This window comes from Melozone crissalis, unplaced genomic scaffold (assembly GCF_028551555.1).
Source record: "Melozone crissalis strain CALT ecotype California unplaced genomic scaffold, PUWL_Pcris_2 ptg000347l_1, whole genome shotgun sequence".
In the NCBI taxonomy this organism is placed as follows: Eukaryota; Metazoa; Chordata; class Aves; order Passeriformes; family Passerellidae; genus Melozone; species Melozone crissalis.
Window position 1 is genome coordinate 163,428 of NW_026536094.1, and position 23,166 is coordinate 186,593.

General features: G+C 42.8%; 1 protein-coding gene across 1 annotated transcript in view; it reads left to right on the forward strand.

The window, feature by feature from the left end:
- Positions 1-23,166, forward strand: part of LOC128949960 (inositol polyphosphate 4-phosphatase type II-like) — a gene marked incomplete at its 5' end in the record, with an annotated part of 107,856 nt that overhangs the window by 2,718 nt on the left and 81,972 nt on the right. The window contains 4 exons of the mRNA XM_054294853.1: positions 440-519; positions 5,717-5,828; positions 7,440-7,512; positions 12,338-12,485. Of these exons, the coding sequence (XP_054150828.1) occupies positions 440-519; positions 5,717-5,828; positions 7,440-7,512; positions 12,338-12,485 (413 nt within the window). The remainder of the gene's footprint in view (positions 1-439; positions 520-5,716; positions 5,829-7,439; positions 7,513-12,337; positions 12,486-23,166) is intronic.

A 23,166-nucleotide genomic window follows, 5' to 3' on the forward strand; every position in this document is an offset into this window, starting at 1 on the left:
CATATTTTGAATACGTGGATGGTAGTGCCAATGGCTTGAGGAAAAACCATAACAAGAACAACTTTGGTATAACACTGAAAACTTAGCACTTCTTGTAATCCAGAAATTAGAAAAATAGGAAGGAACAGATGCAAAATGCAAATACTGGTACTGAATGAAAATCTTCCTGTGGCTGTACATCTTACAACCTGTTATTTTGTCAGGTTGTTAGACTGTTCTTAATGGAAATGAGAAAGGTTCCTGCCCATAAAACCAAAGTTTTTAACAGTTTACTGATAATCATGCTGCACAAAAAAAATTCTAGAGGATTAAGTATCAAACTGTTATATTGAAATGCAATATTTTTCTTTGTAGCAAAGGAAGATTTTCAAGTGTGTGAGCAAAAGAAATAACAAAAATGAATGAATATGTTATCTTTTCTTTCTGCTTTGATTTGTAGCGAAGCTTCCTGGGCTGTGCAACTTTTAGAGTGGGTGATCTGGTAAAGTCAAAGGAGCAGCAGTTGACCCTCACCCTCAGGTAAGTGTTGTAAATCAGGGTTTTTCTAAGTACTAACCTTTGGCATTTCTCATCCAAAGAATGGCAGCAGAGATAGGGAAGGGTCTGCAGCACGAGTCGAACAAGGAATGGCTGAGGGAGCTGGCATGTTCATCCTGCAGAAAAGGAGGCTCAGCCAGACCCTGTCACCCTCCACAGTTAACTGAAAGGCCATGTTGAGAAATGCAGGTTGGTCTCTTCTCCCAAGAGGTAGCAAGTGAGCTTCCCATGTGCCAGATTAGAAAAGGTCATTTTATACCATGATAACCTATGGAAGAATTGTAGAGAACTTGGCATAGGGAATATTCATTCAAAGTTTCCTTTAGAAAGGAGCATAAAATTGTCAGTTTTGTTTGGTGTGTGTGGTTTAAAGAATTAGCAGTGTACAGGTTTTTTTAGGCACGTTTAAAGAAGGTGGTCCTAATTATTGAAGGTGTCTCCCACATGAAAATGCTTGTGGTCTCCTGAACTCGTTGTATGCAGCTACACTGAGACTGCAGGGGGTGTGATACAGAACTCTAATAAGTGACAGGGTACAGACCTAGGTTGATGAACTCCAGCTTAGTGATCGTAAGAATCTGTTCTTACAGGAATTCAAGTTGTCTTCAGCTCTTTGGGATAAATTTGGTTTCCCTAACTGACATATTGAAAATTTGATCTGGAAGATTGTCTCCAACAGGTGGCACAGTAATTGACAGAACGGAAAGCTTCGGTTTCAGAGTAAATATTTTGTATCTCAGCCATCCAATTTGTAAGCAAAAAGTTAAGATGGAAAACTCATAAGAAATAGATGAAAAAATTGGTTTTCATTAATATTTTTAGTCTTGGTTGCCCTCTTTGTTCAGCTAACACTAAAATACAAATGTACCAATGAAATTTAATTTGCAGACACATTAAATGGTAGGGTTTAGTCAGTTGGATATTTTTTAAGAAAAACATCCTAACCTTTCAAAAGTGGGTTTGTTTTCTGGTTATGACTATTGGGCAGCAGAATGTCAGTAGAAATGATCCACATTTCTTTGATGGCAATTTAACCAGAGCAGTCTACTTATTTAAGCTTGCTTTCCTCTAATTACCCTGCAATATTAGTACCTCTCAGGAGGATAGAGGATATATCAAGGGACTTGTCAGAGCAATAAATTCTATTTAATTCTTGTTGATATTCTTTGGATAGGAGTTTATCAGGGCATGCCTGTGATTGAGATACTCCTTTGTTAGATTTAAAGTAGAGATTTAAGGACCCAGAAATAGCTCTGTGGTGTGCCCTGTAAAGATTGGTGTAATTATAGAATCTGCTTAATTTTTAACTGAGTTTTCTTTTTCTTTTCCTTTTTTTTAGTTATGTTTTTCCTTTATCTTTCTGAGGTACAATGGAACAATATAAAAGTGTTTTCAAAGGAGCATTCTTGTGTTTTTCTGTTATTTTGTGGAGAGCTGGCTTGTGTCTACAAATTCTTACTGCTGACACACAGTGCTCTACTTCCCTTTTTTTCTACCATTGTGCCCTAATAGTGATTAGGGACACAAGTTACAAAACCTCTGCAAAAGAAGTTTTTATTTTGATTGTCCTTTCTTCTCCATAAAGGTGTCCTAAACTGGTGGCTGAGTGTTTCTGGTAGATCTATGCAGTAATCATCAAAACACAAAAAGATTGATTTGCAGAATTACTTCAGTGTACACAACAGGTGTTGGGAGAGGAATTTAGTTATTAGAGATTTGGGATTGCAGTTTTCAATATGGAATTTATAAGAAGAGAGAGGTTTTCTATAGACTTGCATGTTTCATTTTGCAGTGATAACGCAATGTCACTTGCTTCCAGCTTTCTCATACAGTTGTGATGATGAATGGCAAAAAATGGGCTGTTGAATGCAACAGAAGTATTTTTCAGTAGGAGAATGTTTCTTAATATTGAGTGTATGATACAGTGTGTCTGATGAAAAAAATAAAATCACACTTTTTTTTTTCCTTTCTAAATAAGAGCTAGGTATACTGGTTGCTAATTTAGCAATAAAAGCTGATTTTTTTTATTTTTTTTTTTTTTAGAAGATTGGAGGCAAATGCCTGCTGTTCTCAGTCCATCTTGTTCACTTACTTTTCCATCACTAGCTTGTTACCTTTTTTCTCCCTGGATGCCTTGGTCAGCATTTTATGGCCAGAAGGAGTAAGGTGGGCACAGATTCCTGCTGCTCGTGGTGTTACTGGCTATCTCCTTCCCTCACATTTGGGGGAACTAATACTGACCTGGGGATCCTTAAGGACCTGGGATAGTAGAGAAATCTGTTTCAAATGCAGGTGCTCTGCTGACAGGTATCAGATGAGTGCTGATCCTTGTCCCAGGGTGCCAAAAAATATCAGCAATTTTCCATCTCCATAAGCCAGGTGGGTTTTGTCCCGTGTATGGGCTTCTTATGTTGATGCTGAGTTTATTCTCTTGGCCAGATTCCCCATCCCAACTCGCCCTAAGCAGGTTGTCAAGGTGCAGTCCTTTGTTTTGTGGGGATGTGTCTCCTCACTCATGACTGAAAGCAATTTGGTGCAGGGACCGTCTTCACTGCACCGTGTGAGTGCAGAGTGCCCTTCTCAGCTTTATTAAACTACAGCAAATAAGCTGATCTCATTCTAATGCATTGTGAAGTATCCTAAAACCAATTGATTCCTTATCTGGTGCTGTGTTGAACAGTGTGTCTGTGTGAGACTTTTTACATCTCTACAAGCAAAGGACATGAGGTGTATACATAATGTGTGTGTGTGCTCAATACTGTTAGTGCAAAGTAAAATTATGCAGGGTTTTATCCTACTAAGGTATGATCACTAAGCTTTTTTTTTTTTCCCACTCCGTCACTTCTGTTTCTCTTTTTAAATTTTCTTTCAAATGAAATTTTAATCTCATGGTATTGCTGGAAAGTTTGAAATGCGTGTTTTCAAGTAGCTGAAGACTCTCAAGCACTGCTGGTGTTTTAAAATCAGTCTGACAGTTTTACCCTGGGCATTTACAGAGCTCTTTGTTGATTTGTATGCCCGTAGCATTCAAAAGAAACTTTGGGTTTGGGATTTGTTGATTTTGTTGTTGTTGCCTTTTTCGTTAAAATGTGTCTTCGTATTTCTGTGTGGGAAGATAAGAACTGGAGAAAGGAGTGCAACTACAGTGCAACAAGTCCCACTGTTTAGTTTTATTGTGTTGCATTACCTTCTCTTACAGGTAACACCTGTAACAGATTGTAGTATTAAATATGTATTAGACCAGAACAGGAGTGATTTTGAGAAGAAAATAATAATAAAAAAATATATAAAAGTGGAATTATATCAATCACTGTTTTTAAACCCATACAAAATACATATTGCTCCTTGTGCAGGCAAACAGTGCAATGCTCGCTATCATACTGAGGCCAAGCTTTTAATAATAGCACCAAGGGAAATATTGAGGATTCTAAAGAACAGGAGACAAGGATGAGAAAGTGTAGTTAGCATTTCCATTTTACTGGAGCAACAGGCCCTGTTGGTTTGGATCAGTTCATTTGCTTGGCACTTTGATCGGAACACCTTAAGCTCCTGAAAAATTGTCAGTCTCATAACCACACACTTTGGCTTCTAAAGATATGTGATTTGCTGACATCTGCTGTATTCCCTTTCTGCTGGGGATGCTGCAGTGCATTTGTTGACAGAGCCTAGTTTGGGTGCTGGTTTGACACAAGAAGGAGCAGTCAAGCCACACGGCTGTAGCAACTCCAGGGAAAGTTCTTCATTCAGAAGGCCCTTTCAATATTATTATGTATTTCTGCTCATAATTTGGACACTGAACCCTTACTGCTTTTCTTCTGGATACTTCTTAAATTAATACAGGCTTCTTCAATTGCAAAAATATCTGGAACTGGTTCATTTTTAATAGTCTCTTTATTGTCAGTAATTAATTTGGCTTAGAGCAGATGAAGTTTTACACATGTAAAATATGAAGAATTATGTTTATTTTGCAAGGTTTTATAGAAGACCAGATTTGTGTAGTTGCAAGATGAGTGTATTCTACTGAGTGCATAGTAAAGCCTAATGGTTTTCAAGGAAGATAATTATTTAATTTGAAAGCTTGGGGGTAACTATTTTTTGAGACTTTACTGTACGAGCTGAACTTGTTTAATGGGTCCCTTCCAACTCAGCATATTCAATAATTCTGTGGTTTAATGATTTTATGACATTGAAGTTTTCTATGTATTCTTTTTTCTTGATTCATCACTCTTCATTTCCACTGCTCAGAAAAGACACAGTATTGCCCCACACGTATTTGTTTTGATTCTCCTTCCTCGCTGTGTTTTTGTAATTGTGCTGAACTTATTCTCGTCATTTCCTTTTTGCCTATTTTTGCTTGGTGCCTTTTGTTACCCTTTCCTCATTATTATGAAACTATCAGTTACTCTTCTTTCCTTCCTTTAAAAAAAAAAAATCTAGCTGTTCAGAAGAAGTCAGGGAGATAAACTTGGTGCTGTGCTGCCAGTGAAAGCTGAAAAAGCATTTGGTATCTTTCAGGAGTTTAAATCCTTGTTTCTTCCTAAAGGAAGTCAGCAATGCTCTTCCCTCGGTGATGTACATCTAAATTATTTGTTTTTGATTAATTGAAAGTAAACTATTTATGGGGATGATAATGAAGGAATTCACCTGTAACTATACTACCATTCCCATATAGTTCAAGAAATGGGATGGATTCTGAATAATTTCTCTGTGGAGGGATTACAAAGGGAAACGTGATATTCAGATTAGCTTCACTGTTTTGGTTTTGCAGGGATTCTGTTAATACACTCTATCCTTTCTTTGCAGATTGTTAGGAAACAAAGCCATGTACTCTGCATTGGGATTGCAGATCCTAAGTGGAATATTGGTGCAGTGTTACAGCCCTTTATCCAATGGTCCACAAAGAGGATAAGGTCTAGAATGAGAACCTGGCAGTGTTCATGGATTCATGCACCATTCATAGCACTTACCTGTCCTCAGTGTTGTGATGAGAGCTTTCATTGTCCTGAAGAAGTTGCCTCATTGTTGTTAACATTTGGTTTGTGATGGTAAATAGCCAGCTCAGTAGCGGTGGCTGCACTTAACAGAATGGAGAGGGCACTAAATATTTACTGATGTTATTCTAATTGAAAGGATTTGATGCTGCAAGTGACCCGGTGTCATGGGTTGGTTTTTTTCCCAGGACATCTGATGGTGGAAAGACAGTTGGTACCATTGAAGTCAATCTTATGAAGATGGGAGAGCTGGATGAGGGGGAAACAGACCACATCACAGCAGATGCTCAGGATCAAAAGGTAGAAACTCAGTTTATTGCACAAAGTTAATTAGAATGATCTGTTGTACCAGATGTCTAAAATACTAATTACCAAATTGGGTTAAGAACTTAAAACAAAATTTGTGGCGCAAGTGCTGTGTAAACTTATCTCCCTCATCCAAAAAAACCAAATTCATGAAGATGTACAGAGTAATATCCTAACCTGAGTTTCCTAGGCCCTCTCCTTCTTGAAGAAAAAAATAGCTTATTTTTATCTCAACTGAATATATTTGATCACTTCTGATAAAAACTGTCCAGAGAGATGCCATAAATACAGCTTCTTTTTTCCTTGGACAGCTGGTCTGGTTTCTGCCCTTGAAGTCCTGTTTATGTTGATTTTTATGTGCAATCTGTGCCCACAATACTGAAAAGCTGGAAGAATGACAGACAGGCAAAGCAAAGAAGAGGTAAATTCCCTTGCAAAGGGGCAGGTTCATCTGCATTAAATGGGAGCACACAATTTTTGCAGCCCGAATACAACAGTTCACTGCTTAACACTGTGGTGTATCCTGTTCTTCCTGAATAAAAGGAAATATTGCTACAGGGAATGCAGGATTTTTTTGTTTGGAAGTTACATATAAAACTATTTTTTGAGCAGAGGACATTATTTTCAGTATCTTTTCTGCATAGCAAAATCAGTCTGAGGGTAAATTTCACACTTTTTTTTCACTGCTTATCTCAGAGAACTTCAATGCCTTAGATGAGTGTGACCAGTTCCAAAAAAGCAACAAATGCTGTGAAATCTTCCTGACTTTGACCCGTAAAACTTGCACAATATAGGCAACATGAGCTGTTTTTTTCAGCCTTCTCTTTTATTTGGCTTTTCTTCCACTGCAGAATGTGGAATGAGACTCCTTGCAGTTATTGGAGATGTAGTTACTGAGCTCTGTTGGGCCTGGGGGACACAGAAGGCTTTAATAGCAGCTTTCTAGGGGTTTCTAATACTTGTAAAGAGAGACCAGACTCATGACCAATGTATGGTCTTTAAAGGAGTCCTTGGTTTGTACAAATCAGTGGCAACACAGTCTTGGATTATATGTTGATAGTGAGGATGCAATTGTGAGAATGGTGAGTCATTGAATTAATAAAAAATAAATAAGTTTTGAACTGGTGAATCACAAAATCTGAGCACATTTTAAGGACTTTTTTGTGCTTCCTGCTTTTCCCTTGTTTAAAAATTAATGAAGGGTTTTCTTGCACTGTGCATGTGAAAACTGCTTTGTCTAAAGAAACCTCTTCGAAAGTATGGAACTTGTCAAAAATGGTTTTAAACTAAAGTGCCTTATTTTTATAGTAAAACGTATTAAGCTAAACTATTACTATCTCTCAACATTTCTGCCATAATACTGGTAGGAAACATTTCTGTTTTGTTATGGAACAGCTGATCATATTTTTTTCATTTTCTTGGCTATAATTCTGATTGTGTTTCAGTATCTTGGAACAGAAATATAAAGAAAAATGTAAATTCTAAGTAAGACTTTGGAAGTTTGTATTATTATCACTCATGGTTTTCAGCCTACCTTTTATAAACTGCCATGGATTTATCTCAGACCCCCTGAATGTGTCACATCTGTATTGTATTTTTTTGCAGTGTGCATTGGTTCGTGAGTGTACAGCCACTGAGGGCATAAGTGGGAAGGACAACCTGCCTTCCTTAAATGCAGGTAAGAATTCCAATATCTGTAAGAGACAGCTCTTGCAACTCCACCTCTGGTCCTGTAGAAATCACACAGATTCGTGGCAGAGCTCATCAATGTCTCTTCAAATGCTGCACAGATGTTCAAGTTCAATATTTTAGTGTTTTATACATGTTTGGCATTATCATTTCACGGAGAAGTTTGAATAAGTGTGTGTCAATTGCGCTTTCTGAAGCAGTGCTGAAATCTCCATCTCCTGCATCTTTACTGTTCAGTGATTTTCAGTGACTAAAAATCACTGTCAGTGACTTCCATGGGCATGGAATTACCATCATTAGTTTCTGTTGTGTCATTGCACGGCATTCTGTAAAATAATTCTGCATTATTTGTAAGTGAATACCCAGGACAATCAATCTCTCTCATTCATAACTGGTGAAGTGGCAGTTTCAGATTGATCTGGAAACTGTCTGTCCTAGAATGAAGGGAGCTGTTGGCAAGGCATTCTCAATTCTAGGCCAGCTTGGGCTTGAGTGCATGGTGTTAAACTAGATCTGTTTTTCTTTCATTATCTGAGGAGTATTACATGCTGATGTGCTGTGCCATAAAACCTTTATTAGCCCGAGTTTATGAATCTCCATTACTCGGCAATAACAATGTCACAAATAAGTTATATGGGTCATCTAAAACCACAGCACTGTCAAGAATTCTGTGTTTGCTACATACCGTTGAGGAGGAATGTTACCAAACTTTTACAACTTTTTAAAATCTTTCTTGAAACTTTTTAATCTGATTTCTCTGATAGGGCAGACTTTCTGAATCTGCTTTGCAGTCTGAAGGAAGCCCTAAAAACTGCCAAAAATTAAGTTCTTCCATATGTGTGTGAATATTGCATTTTTTTTCTGTGAGTTGTTGAGATTAGATCAGAATCAGAAAAAATATGTTCTAGAGAAATACCATTTATTTTCATCAATTCAAAGTGAGAAAGATGTTAATTGAGAATTTCTGAATGTGCCGGAGCTACATCCGGCTCCAGAAATTCCTGAACTGGAAATAGCTGGAGGCATGGAGGGTATCCTGTGTCTCCAGGTGTGTATTTATGGCTTTTCTTGGGCACAAGATACAGAGGCCAGGTGAAGGATTTCATCTAGCCCAGTGCAGTTCTTTGGTTGTGATTCTGTATGTCATCCAGATTAGTGAGACTTGAAGAAATGACATTTCTGCCAGAGAACGATGCTGATTCACAACAGATTGTTTTCTGTTTGTTGCCTCCCTTGTATAGGTCTGATTGGGGTTTTTTGTTGACTTCTTTTGTATAGGAAAATGCTGTAGGTTGTGAATATGTTTTGTTGGAACTTCCAAGGTAGATGTCAGTTTTAGGAATATTGAAGTCTCGATCAATTTGTCAAGAATATTTCCATGTGATTCTACAGTGTATCTAGGCAGCGTTTTCACATTTGTTATTGTCATATACAAACACAATATAAAACCAAAGCCCACCCAACACTACTCGGGTTTATAAAGTTATAAAGTCAAACACACCTTGAAGAGCTTTTTTTTTTTTTTTTTTTTTTGTCATTTTTTGGGTTGTCAGGCTTTTTTTAAAGAATTGAGGGGAAAGAGGTGCATATGCAAGAAATGACAGCATGCAGGCTATTGAGAAGAGTTTGCACTCACAGGAAGTTTTTCTCAGATAAATAATTAGTCTTCAGTCTGTTTCCTGTATTTGTGACTTTCTCTTCTCGTGCAGCATCACCTCCACTTTCCTGCTGACATGCTGTGCTCATACAGAACTGCCCCCAGAACAGTATGTTTTCCATATACATTCATATTTAGTTGACGTGTATGCTGCTGTAAAGCTTTCTGGTATTTTCTTGTTGTTTATCAGGCCTTCAAAATGATGAAACTGAAAAAAAAAGCTGCCTCTGTGAATCCTTAAGCTTGTAGGCATAGAAGCATGCTGGCATTCTTGTGAAATTTAAATCCTAGGATAGGGAACTCTCAGCCCTCCAGTGAGTTATGAGATGCTTGTTGAGCGAGTGGGAATAAGCAGTGTGTTTCAGAGCCTTATCACTATTGCTTCTATACCTCCAGAGACTGAATTTACGTCTCAAAATTCAGTTACTTATTTATAATGCTGGAGAGTTTGCCAGTTGTTTACATGTAAACAAATTGCATTCTAAATTAAAAAAGAAAGATAAGAAAAGTAATTGAAATTAAGCAAAATTAGGAAAGCTTTAATTATTATTCCTGAGGTAATACACATCATATTCCTATGCTACAAAGAAAGATATAAATAGGAACACTGTTAGCAAATTAATATATGGCAAAGATATGCTTTGATCTGTGTTCAATAGGGAATGAAAATAAAACCAGAGTATTCAATCTTTTATTATTTTTATTGTACTCTCAGGGGAAGCAATGTGAAGGATATTGCATGGAATAAAAAGCACAGAGGTTCTTCATATTAAAAATGACAATGTCCAAAAATATTCATGGGTAAATATATGGCATTGGCTTTCAGGCTTGATGCTGTGAGAAAAGCTTTTAAAACAGAGTTTTCTCTTTTTTAACCACTGCAGTTCATGTGGATTTTGGGTTTTCTTCAATGCTTCTCATGATCACTGTCTGAGTACAGCAAGGATTATCTTTATGAAACTTCCACTCATTTTAATCACTACTTTTTATGAAAACCAATTCTAGTCTCACCCTTCTTATTGTACATGCCCTCTAGAATTTGGTTCTAGACAACTTGTTACAGGTAGAAATTAATTATTGTTGCAGTTGGAGGGGAAGATACTTCTGAGATTTTTATGGAGTTGCATGCCTTCAGTAGTTCTGTTTATAAGGAAAAAACATCAAGTACTTATGCAGCTTTTATTGGCCTTAAATCTTAAGCTTTAGCAATACTGCATATTGGGATTATTTGGGAAAAATGCCCAGGCTTTTTTTGACTTTGTAAATGAAATTTTCTTCTTAAACCCATGGATTTGACCATTTAAAAAACTTACAACACACTTGAGATTATCCCCATCTGAAAATTCAGACCTGAATCAAAGACCTGAAGATGAAGCCAGTACCTGGAGAGGAGTTTAATAATTCTAGCCACAATAAAAGTCACAACTTTGAATCCATATTTTTAGTGTTCTTTGTCCCTTGGTGCAGTTGTGATGGGTTTTCTGGGCTTTGCTTTACTTTGTGATGGTGGCAACATTGGGGAGATGGGAGGAAAGAGATTTTTCAGATACATATTTGCATTAGGTTCTCACAGATTAATGTGCATTTTTCAGTGTAGTCGATTCTGAGTGTGAATTTAAGGGCTGCTCTTGGAAAAAATCCCTTGATAAACTCCTTAGGAAGTAGATATAAAAAGGTAAAATAAAGAATCTTTTGTGTCAGGGGCATCATCATTTAAAATGTCCAGGTAATATGCTGATCGGGGGGCACAACAGAAAAAACAGTACCAACTCAAAATTATCATCTGGTTTGGCAGTTTTCTGTTTAAGGCCAGACTTGAATTAGCCCTTGAATTAGCCCTTAGTTTCCTGAGGTTTGAACATTGAGATATTTTGGGTATTGATAGTAAAGAAAAATTGCTCTTTTTAATATGTCAGAGAAATTAAGCATCTCTTTCGCTTATTTCACAATACTGAGTGAAAATTTAGTTTTTGAAAGTAAAATCACTAAGAACTAAAGGCAAAATTACTCTAAAAAGGCTCATAAAATGACAATAAAATGGCAAGAAGTGCTTATAATGTACTGTAATTAAGAAATAGTTGGCTTCTGATTGTAAAGGCGTAAATTATAACATCTGTATTGTCTCACCCTTCCCAAGAGATTGAAAATAGAATAAAAGTTTTTTAAGACTCGGTTGCTCCATCTCTGGATCAGAAAAGGGCATAATCCAACAACAGTTTTTCATCCAAGATTGCTGATGAAAGACATCTCAGTGGAGTGATGGGAATATAGAGCAGTGCGACCACTTAAACATTGCTCCTTTCTTCGGGTTGCAAGCAGTGGGTTTATTATCAGTGTATTTAAATCTCTGGTCTTCTTTTAGGCCTTTCCTAAAGGATATTTGTTAAAAATCCTGATTGCTTAGATAGACAAGGCAATTTGGGTACCTTTTATTTTTAATTCTCTATAAATCAGACTACATAAACATTAATGGTGTCTGTGAAATGTCTGTTAGTAGCTGTCACTGTTAGTAGCTGTCACTCATTCCAAGTCAAGTGATGTTCTTATGTCACATTGCAATAGTGATCTGAAAACTGTGTGTGTAACATATCGACAGGGCTGTTATATTTATTTCTATGTAGTGGCAGTGTCTTGACCCCATCAAAGTTCCAGGTAACTCTAATATGTTCAAGTTTCCTTTAATGCAGAAGCACACCTCCAATTTGCATTAATGATTTGTGTGTGCATGTCCAGGGGAAGATGCAGCTGAACCCTGAGTCCTGTGCAATTTATTGGAATTGTGAGTGGTGCTGGCAAGCTGTGGTGGTGGCTGTACTGAGTTCATTGTTCATTTGTGCTCTCTGGTTTTCCTAACTCCAGCTGAAATGCAAGAAAAGAGAGTCTGATTGACATTCTCACTACTTTGAAGACCTAAATTCAAAAGTTAGCTACTCTGCTGGTAAAATGCGATTTATTGATGTACTAGTAATACTTTGCCCTCCACATGCTGGTATAAAAATGAAATAGATATTAAATGTTTTTAGTGGAATTTTAATGATACTAAAATTAATTTTGTAAGCTAGGGGGAAATAATATAATAATTATGCAGGTTATTGTCATAAATGTTTGGACTCATATAAGCACATGAAAGCAATGATATTATTTTTGCTCTTTGCAGTGTTGAGAAACCCTGTTTGTAAGTTGTATAGATTCCCTACTTCTGACAACAAGTGGATGCGGATCCGGGAGCAGATGGCTGAGACCACCCTCTCCTTCCACGTTCCTAAAGAACTAATAAATCTGCACATAAAGGAGGACATGAGAAGGTAAGGAAGAGGCAGCAATATAAATTATATTTTTCTGACTTTGAATCATGCAGACGAGGAGCTAAAATATATTTATTTGTAGTATGAAATGGGCACTTTTATAGCTGCTAAGAATTTACAGCTGTAACTGAACAGAATTGATTGCTCAATAGGACTCCAGTGACCTCATAAGTTCTGAGCAATGAACTGTGCTAAAGTGCAGTCATGGCTTTAAACCTGTTAGCACCACCGTTTGATTAACAATTTAAATATTCTGGAACATTAGCATTTTATAAAGGATCAGAAAATGACAGGGGGCTGAGCAACATTGTGCTGTGTTTGGCTATGTGTCTGGGTAGAGTTAATAACATAGAGAAACATTATGCCATGAAAAATGACAAGTTTATAGTGAATAAAGGAGCAATGAGGATAAAATGGACATTCCTTTAGCTAATCTAAATTAGTTGGCATAAGAAAAGGATTCCAAAGTAATGTTTGTTTGAAACCCTAACGTTTGGCCTCATAACCCAGAGAGATATCTGAGAATCATAACAATGTGTATGGCCTGGAGAAAAAGGAGAATAGAGAACACAGGTGTCCCAAAAGCCTTTGAATGTCCAATTTGCCATTGCAGTGATTAAAATGGAGCCTGTCCTTGAACCCTTGTAAGCTGTGCTGATAAAATTTGGGGAAACATCTTTTTAAGTAACCCAGGGCTACCCTGAAGACAGTGCCTCCTTCTTCTTCCAGCGATAATGGATGATGTAGAAGATATTGCCTCCTTCCTCATGCAAGTTACTTAACACATAGATGGGCAGCTGGTCTCATGTGTAAGAGTGATGCTGGGACCCAGTGCTGCATTCCAAAGCCATCCTGTGCGCTTTGAGGCAATTCCTTCCTGTTGTGTCACATCCCAAAACAACCTGTTGTGGCTGTTTGTTCTGCAGTATCAAGCTTCTTTTCCTTTTTTTATTTACCCCATCTGTTGCTTCCCTGTGATGTTTATATGCCAATAGAACAGCATGTGGGAGGCTGGAATCTTGATTTTAATAAAGTCACTGGACTGATACATCCTTATGCATGGTGATGATGGGTTATAAAATTCCTATGAATTGTTATAATAGTTTATTTTATTCATTTAGTACTGTGTTTAGGCATTTATGGCCTCATCTTGTTTGAGAATACTTATGGGCAAGGTTTTTGCAGTAAGCAATAAAAATAGATTATACTGAGTCTCACAGTTCATGCACTTCCCATATTTTCATTTGCCTCATGGGTAAGTGCCTTTTAAATGTTAGAGGATTACTTGAACCACTTTTACTACTTCTGCATTATTCTCTCCAAAGGCATAATACAAGTAATAGCCCTTGTTGTTGTATCATATTATAGAATTCACCTCCCTGGACAAACTCCTAGTAAGAATTCACCATGGTGGGGTTTTGTCTTCACCAAAATAAAGATTTGAAAAAGAAACAGAAGTAACAGTGGCACAAAGATTGAGATAAGTGCCTCTGATTTTCCTGACTGCCGGTGTGGTTGAGCTGTTCAAGCCTAGTTGAAAGTGTGGGTGTGAAAGAAAGAGACCAAGTGATTGATGCAGTCTGGAGGAGGAGATAAGACTAACCAAAATGAGCAACACTATGTAGAATACCAGCAGATGGTGGGAACAGGAGCATCTGTGTCATCTACCATCATATAAGAGTGTGGGTTGGAGCTTCTGCTTTGTCTGGCCTTTCTTTTTCAAGAAAAGCAATTGTGGAGATGTGTGTTCTTGTGGAGTCCTTACACTTGTAGTCTAGTAGAACGTGTGAGGAGGATGCTGCTATATTCGGTGTGGGCTCAAGTATTCTTCTCTGTGTCTTTTCCCCTCTGTTAGTATAAAAGGATAAATATTTCTGTCTCAGAAGCCACTTATCATACTCAGCCTGTTTCATTTTTTTTATTGTGGCTTCAATATAGTCAGGCCTGAAGCAATTATCTATAAAAATGTGCCAGTAAGTGTTAATGCTATTCAGTATTCATTAAAAATTGTAGTTTAAATTCCCTTTTCTCGCCATCTTGAGATTGATTGTCTCTTGATAAAACTTCAGTGTTCATTGTTAACCAAACCCTTTCATTTATTGACATGATGCTTTGAAATTTGTAACTTCTAACAGTATTTGACTTTATTTTAACTTTAAGGGAAAGAATTTAAAGCAGGAATGGAAGCAAAATGATCTTAAAGTAGGAAGGGAGAAACAAGTTAAATTTAGCTTATAATTGTCTACACTTTTGTATAATAAAAAGTGTAGTGGATAGAAATTTAAAAGGAACTTAAAGTTTTCATCTCTTAGGAACCATATAAAATCGTATCATGGCTTTGCAAATCCCAGTCTATTCTCCTCACATGCATAGGAAAAGAGGCTTTAAAATAATTTTAAATGTATTTGTTGCCATTTTTGGGGTGGGTAGTTTGCTCATGGGGTTCTGGTGGGGTTTCTTTTGTCTCTTTTTTCTGCTTTGTTTTCTCTTTTTCTGTTTCTAAACAACTGTTCAGGGCATGCAAAGGTAAGCACAACTCACATTGAAGTTTTTAGTTGCCTGTCGGGTCAGGCTCACCAAAACTTGAAATAATTTTGGGAAATTCTGTAAGGAGACAAAAATTGCAACTGTTTTCAAGAGAGTCTAAAATGAGATTATTAGTAGAGAAAGAAAAACATGCCTTTTTTTTTTTCTTTTTTTTCTTTTTTTTTTCTTATTGACTCCTCCGTAATAATTATTTGCCTGGTTTGGAAACAACAGAGTGAAAAAGCTATGAGTATTTTATTTCTGGAGGGAATGTTATATTGTTTGTCTGGAGTTTATTGCCTATATATCACAGAAGCATATCTTGTAGCAAAGAAAAATGAGAGTAATTTTATCTGATTCTGTTCTTTAAAAAAAAAAAAAAATTGAAGTGGTTATCCATACATTTTAAAGTGAACTTTGTTAGGAAGAATAATTCCTGTGCTCCTTTCCTTAGAAGCTTCTAAACTTCCATTATGTATGAATGATTGAGTCATATCCCAAAGCTATAGTTTATATTTACTCCAAAGCTGCTGTTTGATAAATATTCAGAATTTTTAAGCTGTTACAATATTACAGAAGTTTTGCAAATATAATCTGCAGAAATGTCCCCTCTTGTTTTGAATCCTGCTAAGCTCTTTGCTTCTGATGTGTTGTAGTGTGTTTTTAAGTTTCTTGTTTTGTTCCCCCATTTTAGGTATTATTCTCCCCCTGTTCTTTGTAAGATGGTTCTTCCCCCTCCAGTTTTCCCGCCACAGAGTCTTTGGCAGTTATGTTACCACGGTTACCCCTGCCCCCCTTATTTGTCAATCTCCCAAGTTACATAACTGCTCCTCCCTTATCCCACCATGTAAGTAAAGTTTTCCTCCTCCCTGGGCCCAGTCAATCACCCCCCACTCCTCCCTGCTTTCGAGAACATTCTTCTCTCTGGGGGTCATAGTTGGCTGGCGTCCCAGGGCCCCTCCTTTGTTCTATGTTTATTGGATAAGTTCTTGTGTCAGTTTTCTTATGTACCTCCCCACATGTTCCCCTATTGGTTAGCTGGGCTTCCCCTCCCGTCTCCACCCCTTCCCTGTAAAACTCTGTCTCCCCCCGTGTTCGGGGCCATTTTGCTGTGGGTTTTTCCACTTGTTGGTTTGCCCTGTGCTGCCTGTGGGCTCTTCAATAAACCGACGTTTTACCCCCAGCAAGTGGTCGCCTCCTCTCTCGTCTCGTCCAGCACGAACCCAAGTCCGCAATCCAGCCCAGCCCGAGGCCAGGACGCCAAGGGGGGCTGGCCTCAGATGCGCAGGGGCGTCGGCCGCTTTACCCCTTCAGCTAGCCGGACTTAGGGCCGTGTACGCCCTCGCGCAGTTTGCCGTCCAACGTGGGGGCCGACGAAGTGGACTTTTGACCACGGACTGGACCCTGCGGAGTTGGGATTTACTTACCCTCTGGACGCCAGACTACCCCGGGTAGTAGCAGGCTTCGTTTTAGAAGCAGCGCTCCCCGGCGGAAGGGAGTCGGGACTCCTCGCACCCTCAGAGGACGACTCCCCGAGACGAGTGACCTTCGCCTGGTTTTTTCTTTGTCGCCGCAGCAGGATTGGTGAGTTCGGGCCCCGTCCTGGGGACTCTCCGGCTTCCCCTCTGCCTTTTTAACTTTCCCTAGGGGTATATGCCCTGCGTTGGGGACCTACCCCCCCGCCTTCTCTCCTTGAGGTTTTTCCTCGTCCCCGCGCCGTTTTTGTTTTCTCTTCCCTTTGGGTGCCGGATTTCCCCAGACGTGGGGCCGCACCCATCACCCAATCTCTTTTTCCCTCCGGCTGTTTACCCAGACTTTGGGGCAGTGGGGGGGGGCAGGGGCCGGCGGCAGGCGGCTCATTGTTTAAGTTCTCGTTGTTTCCCGGGCGTGCGGTTGCGTCATCAGAGGATTTTCCCCCTTTCTAGCGGTAGCAGTTTCTGCTCTAGAAAGGCGCAATGGGTGCCGGCTTGGGAAAATCCCAGAAGGAGGTTTATTATGTTGTGAAGGGTTTGTTGCTTGGGGGTGGTCAGAAAGCCCGCAAGCAGGAGTTAAAATGTTTAGTTAAGTGGGTATTTTCTAGGTTTCCCGAGGTCTCCCCGGAACGCGTAAAAGAGCCGCGGTTTTGGGCAGCCGTTGTGGCAAAATTAGAAGAGGCCATAAATTCCGGGGAGACATAACTAGCCACCGTGGCGTATTGCGCGCGCAGAGTTCATGCGACACTCGGCGTGCCTGTGGAGCCTAAGAAATGTCCCGCGGTTTCTGGTTTGTCCCCTCGTTCTCCTCGTTCAGTTGCCCTTGTCCCCCAAACCTTTCCCTCGTCCCGTAGGCATGAGCCCTCGAGGAGGATTTTGAGGGCCGACCAGAGGCAGGGGGTCCATCCTGCCCCTGCTCCCCCTCGACCGGCTCGGCCTCCCCCTTCGAGGAGCCCTGGCCAGGCTCCTTCTCTTCCCTTACCCTCTACCCCGGTCCCCAAGTCCCCGGTTCCAAACCCCAAAGTTGTTCGGTTTTGCGACGACCCTCAAAAGGGGTCCCTTGGTGCCCGAGATGGCGGCGGCCACGCGGCCGCTCCCGCCAGGGCTCTTTCTTCTCCTCCTAACCCTTTCCTCCCTAATGCTAACCCTTTCCTTCCCCTGGATCGAACCTCTTTTTCGGTTGTCCCTCCCCCATCTCTTTCCTCTGCTCCTTCCATTTCTCCGCCCTCCGATCCTCCGTCGGCTCCTCCCCAGGTTCCTCCCCCAGTTCAGCCCCCTGTTTACTCCTCCCCTGCTCCACCCTTCATACTCTGCTCCGCCTCTGAACTCCCCACCCTCTGAACTCCCTCCCCCACCCAGGGGGCGGAGAGGGGCGGTGTGCCGCGCCCACTCCCTCGCCCTGCCCCATTGCCAGACTCCGCCTCAACCTCCTCCAACTCCGGTTCCCACGCTCCCCCTTCCGGTTCTCACGCCTTGTGTTCGGGGTGGGGGGGGATGGATGACTGGAAGCCGGGGCAGGCGCCTTTATTGGAAGCCGCTCCGGTTACGTACCACCTCAGCGGGGAGGGGAGCTCTCAGGCCCAGTGGGTGCCTTTAGCACAGGCCCGGATTAAGAAACTGTGCAAGGCGCAGAAGGACTACTCCCGCGGGTCTGAATACTTCCGGGGTATGCTCCGGAATGCCCTTGCACAGGGAGATCAGGTGCCGGCGGACCTGAGGGCCCTTTTCTCTAGTTTAGCAAGACCCATGGAGTTTAGGGTCTGGGTGGGGGAATGGAGGAGGGAGATAGTGGAGGTTCTCCCGATTCTTTGGGGGAATCCTTCAGTGTCTCATGACGCGGACGGTTTGGCAATTTCCCAAGAATATCTTTTAGGCGAGGGACAGTGGGCAGAGGGGATAGCTCAAGCAAAGGCCTTGTTCTCGTCTCAGCTTGTAGAGACCGCTAAGGCAGCAGAGCGGGCCTTTTATAAGCTAGAGGTGATGACCTCCCAATGGGAGGACGATGAAGTCCGGCAGGGGCCGCAAGAGCCTTACATGGTTTTTATCGAGCGCCTCTACAGATACGTGGAGGCCCAGGCGACCGGGGACGACGACAGGGAGAAGATGCTCTGGAGGATGGCGTATAGCAACGCCAACCTAGAGTGTCGGAAGGCCATCAGGAGGCTCCCTCGAAGTCCCCGGCCCACGGTGGAGGCCATGATAGAGGCCGTGGTAGGCCAGGTATCCTTACCATCGCGGCCTAAAAGAGCCTCAGTGGCTTTTGCGGAGGACCCCGAACCGGACTTCTTTGATATAGAAGCTGCCCCCGTTGCCGGGCCCCCAACACCCGGGTCCGGCAGAAGATCAACAGCCACCCACCCCTGCCACCTCTGTGGCAAGACAGGGCATTGGATGCCTCAATGCCAGATACGATTAGATTATTTGGAGTATAGAAGGAAGCGGGAAAAGGAGGAGAGTAAGGGCACAAAAAACTAGGCCTGGAGCCCAGCCCCTCCCTGCGCGAAGACAAAAATGCGGCAGGCCACTTAAAAACAAGCGGGGAGGGAGGAGACGACAGAGAGCTGCCGTACACACTGCCGGATTTGTCTTACTTAGTACCAGACTTGACACATACCTGTGGTATTCAGCCTACACCTGCGCTTGACACCATGTCCTCTGTCCCTACAGGCTGCAGCTAACTAGGGACTTCTATCTCCCTAGTAGTGACATCCAGCTGGTGTCTGTTGACCTGCAACACCCGGGTCGCTGGAGGAAACTTGGACGTTGCAGGTGGACAGTCGTCGGGGACACAAAGCACACACCGCGAGACATTCACATCGTCCCTGGTCTAGTAACTACCGACCGGGACCATTTCGCGGTAGGGCTGTACTGTGTCCGACCCCCACTCTTCCTCCCTAAGGGACAGATCATTGCCCAGGCTATTCCGGTTCCAGATAAAGATAATTGGAAGAACTCCGTGGAGAGGACATCGCCTCCGACAGTAGCCTGGGCACAGCTGGTGGGGAGGGAGAAGCCCCGCCTGACTTGTCAGCTCTCGTTGGGAGGGGACAGAAAGATCGTGAGGGGTCTTTTGGACACAGGTGCGGATGTGACGATCATTCCCTCTCGGGAGTGGCCGTCACATTGGGACTTGCAAAGCGCTGCGGGCACAATCTCAGGTGTTGGGGGCCTTCAATTGGCCAATCAATCTAAGAGCATTGTGCAAATTAAGGGGCCCGATGGGCAATTGGCCTCTATACGCCCGTTCGTTTTAGATTACACCGAGCCTCTCTGGGGAAGGGACCTACTAGCCCAGTGGGGAGCCAGAATTGACCTCCCAAAGGCTCCCCAGGTTTTTCGGGCAGTGGCCACTGAGGAGCGCCAGACCTGGAAGCTGAATTGGCTGTCAGATAAACCAGTACAGGTCTTGCAGTGGCCACTCAACAAGCAAAAATTAAAAGCGCTCAATGAGCTCATTCAGGAGCAGTTACTGAAAGGCCACCTGGTGGAGACAATGTCACCTTGGAACTCCCCAGTGTTTGTCATTAAGAAGCCTAATAAGGACAAGTGGCGGCTCCTGACCGACCTCCGCCAAATTAACGAACAAATAATGGACATGGGTCCTCTTCAGCCAGGGATGCCTTCCCCAGCAATGCTCCCCCAAAACTGGAATTTGGCAGTTATAGATATAAAAGATGGTTTTTTCCAGATTCCCCTGCACCCAGACGATGCCCCGCGCTTTGCGTTCACGGTTCCATCCATCAATCGTGAGTCCCCAGCCAAGCGCTATCATTGGCGAATGCTTCCGCAAGGCCTAAAGAACAGCCCTGTGATCTGCCAATGGTATGTCGCTTTGCTGCTGTCACCCATACGTACAGCCCTCGGGAATGCCGTCATCATTCACCATTACATGGACGACATCCTCGTGTGTGCACCCGACCACAGTCTGCTTGCCCATGCGCTTGACCTGACAACCAATGCGTTGGTTGCTGCAGGGTTCGAGCTCCAGCAGGACAAAATTCAGCGGATGCCACCTTGGAAATACCTGGGCCTCGAAATCACAAAGCGGACCATTGTTCCGCAGAAATAGGCTATTAGGACAAAAGTCCAGACCCTAGCGGATGTCCATCAGCTGTGTGGGTCTTTAAATTGGGTGAGACCCTGGCTAGGCATTTCAACTGAAGACCTAGCCCCCCTTTTCAATTTGTTGAAAGGGGGAGAGGGGCTGAGTTCCCCTAGGGCTCTCACCCCAGAGGCAGGGGTGGCTTTGGAGAAGATACAGAAAGTTATTTTGGCCAGGCAGGCCCACCGTTACCATCCGGGCCTGCCCTTCAAATTTATTATACTGAGAAAATTGCCACATCTCCATGGCGTGATACACCAGTGGGACACCAGTGTAAAGGACCAGGGGCTGGGTGACCCCCTCTTAATTATAGAGTGGGTGTTTCTCAGCCACCATCGGTCCAAAAGAATGACACGGCCACAGGAGTTGGTAGCCGAACTGATCCTCAAAGCAAGATCGAGGATCAGGGAGCTGGCGGGGTGTGATTTCGCATGCATACATATCCCAATTAAATTAGAATCAGGACAACTCAAATTAAAGACCTTTGAAGAACTGCTGCAAACTAATGAATATCTTCAGTTTGCACTCGACAGCTACACCGGGCGCATCGCAGTAGATCGGCCGGCCTACAAATTATTCAATTCGGAGTTTAAATTATCGCTGAAAAAGGTTCAGAGCAGGAAGCTGCTGGATGCCTTGACAGTTTTCACAGACGCGTCTGGAGCATCCCACAAGTCAGTAATGACTTGGAAAGATCCTCAGACTCAGCAGTGGGAGACTGATGTTGTTGTGGAGGGCTCTCCACAAGTTGCTGAGTTGGACGCAGTCGTCAGGGCATTCCAGAGGTTCCCTGGGCCTTCTAATTTGGTTACAGATTCTGCATATGTCGCAGGTGTAGTGTCTCAAGCTGAGTCTGCGGTTCTTCAAGAGGTCACCAGCAAAAGATTATTTGAATTGCTTAACAGGCTCGTCGAGCTAGTCTCCCACCGCGAGCACCCTTTTTATGTTATGCATGTGAGATCACATACTGATCTGCCCGGGTTTATTGCGGAAGGCAACCGTTGTGCCGACTCTCTGGCCGCGGCTGCTGTTACGCAGGCCCCTCTCCCAGACGTGTTCGGCCAGGCTAAGATCAGTCACCAACTTTTCCATCAGAATGCGCCTGGCCTGGTCCGGCAGTTCAATCTGACACAGGATCAGGCCAAGGCGATAGTGGCCACATGTCCCCAATGCCAACAAGATCAGATGCCTACTGTGGCCTCAGGGGCCAATTCCCGAGGTTTGGCGAGCTGCGAAGTGTGGCAGATGGACGTGACGCATGTCCCATCTTTTGGTCGATTGTGTTACGTCCATGTCTCAGTTGATACCTTCTCTGGGGCTATCTATGCTTCTGCCCACACAGGTGAAAAGGCAGCGGATGTGCAGAAGCATCTGCTTCAGGCATTCGCTGTCTTGGGCATCTTTAGGGCCCTAAAAACAGATAATGGCCCTGCGTATACCTCCAAGGAGCTGCGGAGCTTCCTGTAGCAATGGGGAGTAGTCCATACGACTGGCATCCCCTATTCCCCAACAGGCCAAGCCATGGTGGAGAGGGCCCACCAGAGCTTTAAGAAGATCTTATCCCGGCAACAACCGGCGATGAAGGTGGAGACCCCCCACGTCCGGCTGTCAAGGGCATTGTACACGCTTAACTTTCTAAATTGCTCTTTTGACAGCCAAAATCCTCCAGTGGTCCGGCACTTTGGTAGTCACCAGCAGCTGCAGCCTAAAGCCAGGCCACCGGTTCTTGTAAAAGATCCGGAGACCTGGCGGACGGAGGGCCCCTTTGACCTGGTGACCTGGGGGAGGGGATATGCCTGCGTGTCCACTCCCTCAGGCCCCAGGTGGATTCCATCTAAGTGGGTCAGGCCCTTCGTCCCGAAACAGAGGACTAAGAAGGAGGCAGTACCACAAGTCCGGCAAGCTTGTTGGCGTTGGCGGAGGAAACCACACCATCAATCTTTGTCTTTCTTTCCGGATCTTCCCCCAGTTACAGAAGAGCCCTCTCCTCCAGCTTCTCCTCCACCCCTTGACCTCCTATGTCATGTTTCCTCCCATTCACCCCCTGCTCCAGCTCTTACCCCCTGTATGTTTTACTTAAACTGGTTGTTTGGAGAAGAACCATTTTTGTGAATTCGTCATACTTTTACTATCTTATCTCATTTCAGTTACATCTCCCCCATGGCCCCCGTTTCAACATCGCTGACTCCCAACCCTAGCCTGCTAATGGCGATCATGACGACCTGCGGACTCCTTTTGCCACCTTCGGAGCCGTGGGTCATCCCCCAGCGGAAAGTCAACGTCTGGCGTGCCTTGGCTCAATCGTTAGGACAGGACAGTATATGCCTAGACACGGGCGCAGCAGAGGACCCGATGTCGCCTTGTGGGGATCCCTTTCTCTCCAGGCGAGTTTCTCCCTGCCTTCTAAAGTGCCTTTAATGCTATCCTAGCCCAGAGCCTCACTATCCTCCCCAGTTGTGATTCCTCCAACGCCTGGAGAGACGGAGTGAGCAGGCTAGATCCTGCACCCTCCGAGCCCACAGAGTTACATTTCCTCGGTTCGACCAATGCATCAATTTGCTTTCAGTTTGATTATACAATC